Source organism: Aquarana catesbeiana, linkage group LG01, assembly GCF_042186555.1.
Source record: "Aquarana catesbeiana isolate 2022-GZ linkage group LG01, ASM4218655v1, whole genome shotgun sequence".
Classification (NCBI taxonomy): domain Eukaryota; kingdom Metazoa; phylum Chordata; class Amphibia; order Anura; family Ranidae; genus Aquarana; species Aquarana catesbeiana.
In genome coordinates this window covers 28,176,036-28,186,962 of record NC_133324.1, presented here as the reverse complement: position 1 = coordinate 28,186,962, position 10,927 = coordinate 28,176,036, and the positions used below count along the sequence as shown (strand labels likewise).

At 43.4% G+C, this 10,927-nt stretch overlaps 1 protein-coding gene across 1 annotated transcript in view; it reads right to left on the bottom strand.

Moving 5' to 3' along the window:
* Positions 1–2,234: 2,234 nt before the first annotated feature.
* LOC141137789 (vomeronasal type-2 receptor 26-like) overlaps positions 2,235–10,927 on the bottom strand; it is a 33,563-nt gene continuing 24,870 nt past the window's right edge. The window contains exon 3 of the mRNA XM_073624615.1: positions 2,235–3,127. Coding sequence (XP_073480716.1) covers positions 2,235–3,127 — 893 coding nt within the window. The remainder of the gene's footprint in view (positions 3,128–10,927) is intronic.

Genomic DNA, 10,927 nt, shown 5'->3' with positions numbered 1-10,927 from the left:
ACCAGTTCAAAAATCCACCTCTTTTTGATCTGTTTTAAGATTTTATCAAAATCTCCTCTTCTTTTTTGGGGAGTTTCAGGGCAATTATGCACTATCATCTTTCCATTGTTGTCCTCTCTAAAGTGCTGTACCATGAGATTCAGTTTCTGTTCAGGTTCAGAGTCTGGGTTCTTCTTTTTGATTGAGTGGATGTGCTCCCCAATACATACTCTGAGGGGTCTTTTCATTTTCCCAATGCAGGATTTGCAGCAGGAGCATTCTAGCATGTATATGATCTCGTCCGTTGCCTCTACGTTGGTGAATACTTTAGTCTTTTCAATGAAAGGGCAGATGCTGCAGTGTCCACAGGCATACATTACTTTTATTCTTGACTTCTGGTCCTTTGGGGAAGGCCTCAAAAACTCTGAGTCGACCAAGGACCTTCAGGTTAATGGCCCTTCTTGCTACCATCTGGGGATGTGATCCCACTATCTTGGCAAGTTGGGGGTTGGAAGTAAGGATATGCCAGTGTTTATTCAGAACTTCTCTGACGATTTTCCATTGTGCTCACAACTTTGTAATATATCTAACCTGGTTGTTTCCCTTCTTCACTTTGTTTCCCCTTGATGTATCACCCATTTGTAACAATTCATCTCTCTCTGTATTATAGGCTCTTTTCTTAGCCCTTCTCAGGGTCTTATGGGAGTACCCTCTTTCTCTAAAACGCCCATAGAGGGAATCTGCTTCCCTTTTGAATTGCTCTAGTTCAGTGCAGTTCCTCCTAATTCTGAGGAACTGGCCCATCATTAACCTTTGTATGAGGGCCTCCGGGTGATGGCTAGTTGCATGTAAGAGAGTATTTGCTGCCGTCTCCTTCCTGAATGTGGATGTAGTTAGATGTCCATAATTGATGCTGATGGATAAGTCAAGGAGGGGAATTTTTGTTTGGTGGAAGTTGTAAGTGAGATGTATATTCCTGTAAGTTCTATTTAGTTCACGATAAACTCATGTAGTTCTTCACTGGTACCTGTTCAGGCTACCATCACATCATTGATGTATTGCACTCACGTTGCAGCATGGGTACGGTACAGCGACAATGTATAAACAAGCTCTTCCTCCCAGAGTTCTAGGTGTAGGCATGCATATGTTGGTGCCCAGAGGTCTCTGTAACTTGCTGGAAGTACTTTCCAAGGAATTGGAAAAAAAAATTCTCAAGACAAATTTCAGTAGTTCAACAATGAACTCAATCTGGGTCTCCATTGTTGAATGATGTTTGTTGAGAAAGTAGGAAACAACTCTAATCTTCATATCTACACCAACCAATAGGACCCCCTCAGGAATTGCCAGATTTTGGAGCTTTCTAAGTATGAAGGCTTAAAAGTGAAGGGCATAATTGCCCTGAAACTCCCACAAAGAAGAGGAGATTTTGATAAAGTCTTACAACAGATCTGAAAGAGGTGGATTTTTGAACTGGGTACCTTCTTCCCTAATAGTATGAACCATAAATTGAATTTTGGAAATTCCGTGAAGAATAAATATCGCCTATAAACTCATAACTAGTAACATATGATACTCACAAGACATTGCTCCCGTCTAAATGGGAATGATGTTATACTCATTGACTTTCCCCCTGCTGACCCTATATTTAAGATTAATTTCCCTTACCCCCCTACCCCTCCCCCCTCTTTCCCACCTCCCCCTCTTTCCCACCTCCCTCCTCTCCCCCATCCCATCCCATCCCCCGTTTCCCCCCTTATATAATTGATAACAAGATTGTTATTTTGGTGAAAGGTGGAGGGTTGATACATTTTACTGTGTTTTTCTAATGATGTTCTGAGTCCAATAAAATCTGATACATTTTTATTACTGCATACCGTCTGGGGTCACTTTATACCAACTTTCCTGGGAAATTCTCCCACTGTTTTTTACTTATCTGACACTTTAGAATGATTTAGATATTTTTCCCCCTCTGGTCACTGTGGCTCCTCCTCGCTAAACGACTACATTGTTCTATAGTGATGTAACGGCTTGTGGGAGGAACCACTGCACCAAGCAGGGGACAAGGTTTCCAACAAGCCCAAAGTGTCTGATACCAGTGGTGTCTACAACAAAAATTAGACTTACATCCATCAGAGAGAATTATTAAATGTTTATATATAACAGCGTTCATTCTCAATACACTAGCAAAATACTAAAATTAAGAATAATAGAGATAATGCTATAACTGCTGGTAACTAAGTGTTGCTCCATACATATTAGTGGATAACTGTTTTTGTATTCAGGTCAGGTCTGAACAGAATTATGTAACATTTTGGGAAAAATATACAGCCAAGAAGTCCAGAACTTGATGCCATTATAGCAAAAACCTCCACAGCCACCATGTATTTCCCTCTGGTGCTCAGATAGACCGGGATCATGGAAATCCAGACACTGCAGAACACCAGCATGCTGAAGGTGATGTACTGGGCCTCATTAAAGCTGCCCGGTAAAGTCCTGGCTAAAAAAGCTATAATGAAACTCACAGCTGCCAGAAGCCCCATATATCCCAGGACAGAGTAGAAGCCGATAACTGAACCCTCATTACACTGAATGATGATCTTCCCCTGGTAAGAGTGAGTGTCCCGATCCTGGAAGGGGGGAGAAATAGACAACCAAGTGACACAGATAATGACTTGGACCATTGAGAGGACACAAATGATACAATTGGGCAGTTTGGCTCCCATCCATTTCCTCCAGGAACTCCCAGGTTTGGTGGCTTTAAAAGCAATACACACCATGATACTTTTGGCAAGTAGAGAAGAGACAGCAACTGAGAAAATTACACCAAAAGAGGTTACACGCAGCATGCAGGTTACATCTACTGGATGGCCGAGGAACAAGAAGACACAGAGGAAGCTCAGCATGATGGAGACCAGGAGAAGGTAGCTCAGGTTCCGGTTATTGGCTTTAACAATGGGGGTAACCTGGTAATGTATAAATATGCTCAATATTAAACCAGTCAGGAGACAGCAGAGAATGGAGACAGCTGAAAATACTGCAACAATGGGATCATCAGTGTAGGAGAGAAATTCCATCAATTTTGGAACACACTGAGTCTTCTTCTCATTTGGCCATTCTTCATCAGGACATTTCATGCAGTTTTCACTGTCTGCAGGAGGAACAATACAAACACAATGAGCATCAGGGTCAGAGCTTCTAAGAAAATCAATTATCTTGTGTTGTCTAACAGCTAGCAATGGGATTTCCATCAGTGCATTGTGGGAATGTAAAATGTGTTAAAGGCAGAAACGTGATAATGGTGAGATTAAATTTAAATTGTCAGCAGACTTTGCTACCTTTTGTTCTGCTAAATATACTGTACCATTGCAAACATTTTGCTATATTTGTTTAGTAAGTGCAAAAATTCTGATCTGTCTTTTGCACTCTTCCTGTGTTATCTCAGCACAGTTTAATTAGCCCTCCTAGTTTTTATCTTATGACTACAGAGTGATTAATCTATGTTGTAGAGAATAGGATAGGGGGATGGTTTTAGTAGTTTAGCAAAAGAGAACTGGACAGAACTGACACCATTAAGTCCACAAAGTGCTGTGTGTTGTGAGCCCACAATAGGGCTTAGGAGCTGAGTGCATTTCTGACAAATCAACAGGTAATTTACTAATGGGTCTATAAAAGGATAACACACTGATAAATGTGCATGTATTTAAGATGTCCTGTATGTGTTTTTTTGGCTTTTTTTTTTTTTTGTTTTGGCTCTGACATAAACTTTAGGAATTCAGTTTGTCAAATTTTGGCAATAGATTTTACATTCATCTTTTATGTTGGTCTCTATTCTCAGAAGCAAATCTTATACTGAACCTGTAGGATGCTGGGCAGTAAAATAAATTACATTTCTGTGTTGAATATTACTTACAATAGAATATCTTCTCTTTTTATTAGGGTTGTTTCTTTTTTTTATTTGGGAGAGGTCCCCAAAAGTCTTGGTATGCAGCCCACATGAATGCATGGATTGGACTATGAAGGTTCCAGAATGATCATAAGAGTCCTGTGTGATTATGTCCGGCAGAAAAATGGACACAGCACTATCCCGAGGTAACAGGGTGCTGGGAGGATAAACCGCATGTAATGTAATGGTGCTTTCACATTCTGATCAGGTCTGGTTGTCAGTTTTTCAGGTGGATTTGATCAGAAGATCCATCCAGGTCTATAGGCAGGCTTATGTAAAGGAACTTGTGTTTGCTTACATCCACCTACCTCCTAGTCCATCCAGGTCCAGAAAATAAAAACGGAAAAGGACTGAGTCTGTTTTTTCAGATCTAAATGTGATTGATCAGGGCCAGCCTAATGCAAGTCCTGAAACAAGTCCATGTATATCACAGCCAGGGGCTTGCACAGGCAGGGATTGCATTGGCAACTATCATCTTGGATAAAGTATTCATATTGGATTAAGTATTACACTTCGGCTCAGCACTTCAGCGAATGCACAAAGCAAAAATCCACAACAGACTACTGCAGAACACTAAACAGACTACAGGTGACCCTATTCTCCATAAAACTTTTTTAACTCTCATCCAGGCTTCCTTTCAATCTCACCACTCTGTATAATGCACTCCCTACTTTTCCTTCTCACAGTTGCATCCTCTCTCCTCAAACTCTCTCTTCTTCATCCCTCTCCTCAACCCCACAGCTTATATATATCACCCTTACTTCTGTCTTCATCACTTTATGTCTTTATCACTGCATGCATCAACTCCTGCTAATTCTGAACCCATATACCATTAAAACCTGTAGGACGCTGGGGCATGTCCCCCCACATAAGCCACACTCCCATATCACCTCTCTCACCGTTCTGCTTCTCCTAACCTCTGGAGACATTTCCCCAAATCCTGGACTGCCATCATTTAACTATACCCAGCACCCCCCATCCTCTGATAGCGGCCACAATCCACACAATCTAATTTCTATTCCTCTTCTGCCTAGAACAAGCTTCCCCTTCTCCTGTGCTCTTTGGAATGCCCGCTCTGTTTGTAACAAACTCACCACCGTCCATGACCTGTTTATCACAAACTCCCTGAACCTACTTGCAATTACTGAGACCTGGATTCAAGAATCTGACTTTCCTTCTCCTGTTGCTCTCTCCTATGGTGGCCTCCTATGGACTCACTCTGGCAGGCCTAGTGGACAGAAAGGAGTTGGTGTTGGAATCCTCCTATCCCCTCAAAGCACTTTTCAGGTTCTTCATCCACCCCCTCTCTGTCCCTCTCCTCATTTGAAGCTCACTGTATTTGTCTATTTTCTCCAGTTTCATTGAGAATTGCTGTGATCTATCAGCCCCCTGGACCGGTATCAAGCTTCCTTGACAAATTCTCTGCCTGGATACCCTACTTTCTCTCTTCTGAAATTCCAACAATCATTCTTGGTGACTTCAACATCCCTGTTAATCTTAACACTCCCTCTACTTCTAAGCTGCTGAGCCTAACATCTTCTTTTGACCTAAAACAATGGAAAGCACTTCTGCTCACTCTGTTGGCAACTGCCTTGATCTCAAATTCTCCTACCTATGCACTCCACACAACCTCTCCAAAATTCCCTTTTCTCTCTCTGATCACCACTTTATTAGTTTCACTCTCTCCTTATCTTCCTCCTCCTTGCCTTTCAACTACCAAACTATTACCCATAGAAACCTTCGCCACCTTAACCCTCCTAAGTCTCTGTGACAAAATCTCATCCTTGTCCTGTCCCATCTTGGCAATTTCTGTCTACAACTGTTCACTGTCATCCACCCTGGATACCTTCGCCCCCCTCACTACACACAGAATCAGGCCCCGGCCGTCACAACCCTGGCAGACAGACAATACCAGAAGCCTCAAAAAACAGAGCTGCACTCTTGAGCGTCTGTGGCGTAAGACTAATGCCCCGTACACACGGTCGGACATTGATCGGACATTCCGACAACAAAATCCATGGATTTTTTCCGACGGATGTTGGCTCAAACTTGTCTTGCATACACACGGTCACACAAAGTTGTCGGAAAATCCGATCTTCCTGAACGTGGTGACGTAAAACACGTACATCGGGACTATAAATGGGGCAGTAGCCAATAGCTTTCATCTCTTAATTTATTCTGAGCATGCGTGGCACTTTGTGCGTCGGATTTGTGTACACACGATCAGAATTTCCGACAATGGATTTTGTTGTCAGAAAATTTTATAGCAAGCTCTCAAACTTTGTGTGTCGGAAATTCCTATGGAAAATGTGTGATGGAGCTTACACATGGTTGGAATTTCCTACAACAAGGTCCTATCACACATTTTCCATCGGAAAATCCTATCGTGTGTACAGGGCATTAGTCACAGCAATATTTCAGCCAATATAAATCTGCCCTCCAAAAATACCATTCCTGCCTCCACATTGCCAAACAGACCTACTTTATTATTCTCATTAACACCCTCTCACGCAGTCCTTGTCAACTTTTTTCTACCTTTACCACTCTACTTCATCCTCCATTACCTCCACCCACTAACTTACTCACTGTGCAGGAGATTGCTAATCACTTCAAAAATAAGATTGAGACAATTCTTCTCAAGATCTCCACTCTACAGATATCTCCCTCACTTTACACTCCTTGTCCTCCTGCACAATCAATACTTCCCTCTTTTAACCCAGCTACTATAGAGGAAGTCACTTAACTTTTTTCTAATGCCCACCTAACCTCCTGCCCCCTGGACCCTGTTCCTTCTCAAATACTACGGTCACCATCTGGCTCTATCCTACACTCTTATGCCCCGTACACACGGTCGGACATTGATCGGACATTCCGACAACAAAATCCTAGGATTTTTTCCGACGGATGTTGGCTCAAACTTGTCTTGCATACACACGGTCACACAAAGTTGTCGGAAAATCCGATCATTCTGAACGCGGTGACGTAAAACACGTACGTCGGGACTATAAAAGGGGCAGTAGCCATTAGCTTTCATCTCTTTATTTATTCTGAGCATGCATGGCACTTTGTGCGTCGGATTTGTGTACACACGATCAGAAATTCCAACAATGGATTTTGTTGTCGGAAAATTTTATAGCCTGCTCTCAAACTTTGTGTGTCGGAAAATCCGATGGAAAATGTGTGATGGAGCCCACACAGGGTCGGAATGTCTGACAACAAGGTCCTATCACACATTTTCCATCGGAAAATCCGACCGTGTGTATGGGGCATAACTCATATCTTCAACCTCTCACTCTCTACTGGCATTTTCCCCAACCCTCTAAAACATGCGCTAGTCACTCCCCTACCAAAAAAGGCCTCACTAGACCCCACCAATCTTAACAACCTAAGATCCATCTCTTTACTCCCTTTTGCCTCCAAACTCCTTGAACGTTTAGTCTACAACTGACTGAGCGACCACCTCATTGAGAATATCCTTCTTGATCCTCTTCAGTCTGGATTTCACGCACAGCTCTCCACAGAAACTGTGATAAGGTGATTAATGCGCTACCCTCAAAAAATTCCAAAAAAAGGGAGCTGTTACAAATAATGTGACAAACATAAACAAAATAAGGTAAATAAATTGCAGTGCTAAATTCAAAACAACATAAACACCATATGTGGTATTGTGTAAATGTCTCTACAAACATATGAGGGTACCCCACTAAAGGGCGTACTCAGAAATGAAGAAAAAAGTCTATGACAAAAAGTGATGAAGCGAAGTCAGGGCTGAGGTTCCATCAATATTTTAGATATCCAATCAGAAGTCATCAAAACAGTAGGTAGGTGTAGGTACACTTACCGGAACTGTTGGACTCTACTGCCGTCAGCATAGAGTCAATCGAGCAGTGTGCCGCCACGGGCAGATGTACAGATAGCCCAAAGTGGATGGAAAACTTCCGGACTGGGATGGCATGGCTGGATCGCAGTAATGGAAGCAAGGAACAATTCCAGGTTCAAACGATTCCTCATATCCGGAAAGTATGTGGAAAAAAAGGGGAATGCCTCCACATAATGCAAATCAGGGTTGTTTATTACTAAAAAACCGTTGTACATAAAAGTGATCACAGAATTAAAAAACAGAGTGGCAATGTAGAAAATAATAGCCGCCCTACTCGTTTCGATCAATAGACCTTCAACAGGGGCATCAAAAACAAATACTACACTGCCCAAATATATAAAATATCCTTAAGATTACAATAATACCACTAGACCAATCAGTTGTAAGAAAACTAGAGGAATGAATATTATTGGATTAAAGGTGGTCACGTGATTATACGTGGTAAACCCCATCATAAGATCCAATCATCAACAAGTTGTTGGGTAAAACCACTTGAATCACCCAATGGAAAGAGCATATGTCATTAAGACCCGGTAGTCAGCTGACAAATCCCAAATCCATGTCTCGTACGAAAGCCCGCAAAAAAGCGGGACAAAGCATGTGACACTGACATCTACCTGGAAATGCACACACCGCATGGCTAGATGACCAGTCAGCAGTGAACATCGTGTCAATTACTATGTTAATTACTTTTACTTGTACTATTTTTTTTCAACTATCAAGCAAACCCCCTTTTTTGCTAATTATGGGTTCCATCCATCTTTTTTGCCCGATGTCCCCCAAGAATCCTCAGTACCGGCAGTTCAAGATCGTCTGGAGTTCTGGAAAGTTAACAAACTCTTCCTGCAAGAAGCTATCTCCAAGTCCCAAGTGGAATGCAAGAGATTCTATGACAGAAGAAAAAGAGGTAATCTGGATCTGAAACCCGGAGAGAAGGTATGGCTATCTACCACAAATCTAAAGCTGGCCTGCCTTCAAGGAAGCTAGGACCAAGATACATTGGCCCATTCCCTATTAAAAGAAGGATTAACGTTGTTGCTTTCGAGTTAAGCCTACCAGAGAATTTAAGAATTCATCCGATGTTCCATGTGTCCCTCTTGAAACGATCCGTGGCTAATCCCTTTCCTGACCGAGAATCCGAGACTCCTGCTCCTCTGTTGGTGGAAGGGAATGAGGAGTTTGAAGTGGAGGCTGTCCTGGATGGCAGGAGGAGAAGGGGCCAGACCCAGTTCCTTATTAAGTGGAAGGGCTACAGCCCTGAAGATAATTCATGGGAACCCAGCTCCGATGTGCACGCTCCACGATTGGTTCAAGCCTATCTTCGCTTCCATCCTGAGAAAAAACCCTTAGTGGGCATCCGGAGGCTGCCTTAAGGGGGGGCAATGTAAGGAAACTAGCAGGAATCGCCTGGCATGCGCTGGTGCGCAATGCGCACGCACACGGGAGACCACGATGCCCGTGCGCGCTTGTGCGCATGCGCGTGCGCGGCGCGCAGGAGTGCGCCCTAGCGCCAGTTGGCGCCAGTGGGCCTATTTAAAGGAGGCCCCAGCTACTGATCGGTGCTGACTGGTCTTCAGCTGTGTTCCTGTTACTCTGAACCTGTGTTATTCTGTCTGATTCCCGTTGCTGACCTTGGCTCCTGTTTACCCGGCTCTGAACTCTGTTATACCTGATATCTGGTTCCTGATCCCAGCTTCCCATCTGACCCGTTTCTGCCTGATGTTCCGGTACCCTGCTGCCCGCCTGTGGACGAACCCGGCTTCCCATCTGACCCGTCTTTGCCTGATGTTCCGGTACCCTGCTGCCCACCTGTTGACAAACCCGGCTATCTCCATGACCTGGCCCTGGTGCCCAGCTTGGCCCAGCACAACTACCCGAGTGTCTGCAACTACAGTCCTGCGACCAGCTGCGACTTCCTGCTCTGCAACTACAGTCCTGCGACCAGCTGCGACTTCCTGCTCTGCAACTACAGTCCTGCGACCAGCTGCATCTTCCTGCAACAGGGTTCCTGGTTTCCACCTGCAGAAACTCATGTGCCTCCTGTTCATTGGCTCCTTCTGTTTCACTCTCAGCGGGACCTGGACTGGAGATACAAGAAAGGCTGACCTCGTCAATTCAGTCTCCCTTCAGGTACATGACAGGTCCCCCAGGGTGCTGTCCTTGGATCTCTACTATTCTCGATCCACCCATCCTCCCTGGGTCAGCTGATAGCCTCCCATGGCTTCCACTTCCATTTATAAGCTGATGACAACCAAATCTATCTCTCTGCCCCTCAGCTGACCCCATCAGTCTCCTTACGCATCACTGATTTACTAACAGACATATCAGCCTGGATGTCAAACCACTTCCTCAAACTGAATCTACAGTGCCTTGCAAAAGTATTCACCCCCTTGGCTTTTTACCTATTTTGTTACATTACAGCTTTTAGTTCAATGTTTTTTTTTTTAATCTGAATTATATGTGATGGCTCAGAACACAATAGTCTAAGTTGGTGAAGTAAAATTAGAAAAATATATAAACATATTTTTCAGAAATAAAAAAAACTGATAATTGGCATGTGCCCCTTTGTTATAAAGTCCATAAAAAAGCTCTGGTGCAACCAATTACCTTCAGAAGTCACATAATTAGTGACATTATGTCCACCTGTATGCAATCTAAGTGTCACATGATCTGTTATTACATATACACACCTTTTTGAAAGGCCCCAGAGGCTGCAACACATAAGCAAGAGGCACCACTAACCAAACACTGCCAGGAAGACCAAGGAACTCTCCAAACAAGTAAGGGACAATGTTGTTGAGAAGTACAAGTCAGGGTTAGGTTATAAAAAAATATCCAAATCTTTGATGGCCCTTATAAGCACCATCAAATCTATCATAACCAAATGGAAATAACATGGCACAACAGCAAACCTGCCAAGAGACAGCCTCACACCAAAACTCACGGACTGGGCAAGGAGGGCATTAATGAGAGAGGCAGCACAGATACCTAAGGTAACCCTGGAGGAGCTACAGAGTTCCAAAGCAGAAACTGGAGTATCTGTACATAGGACGACAATAAGCCGTACGCTCCATAGAGTTGGATTTTATGGCAGAGTGGCCAGAAGAAAGACATTACTTTCAGCA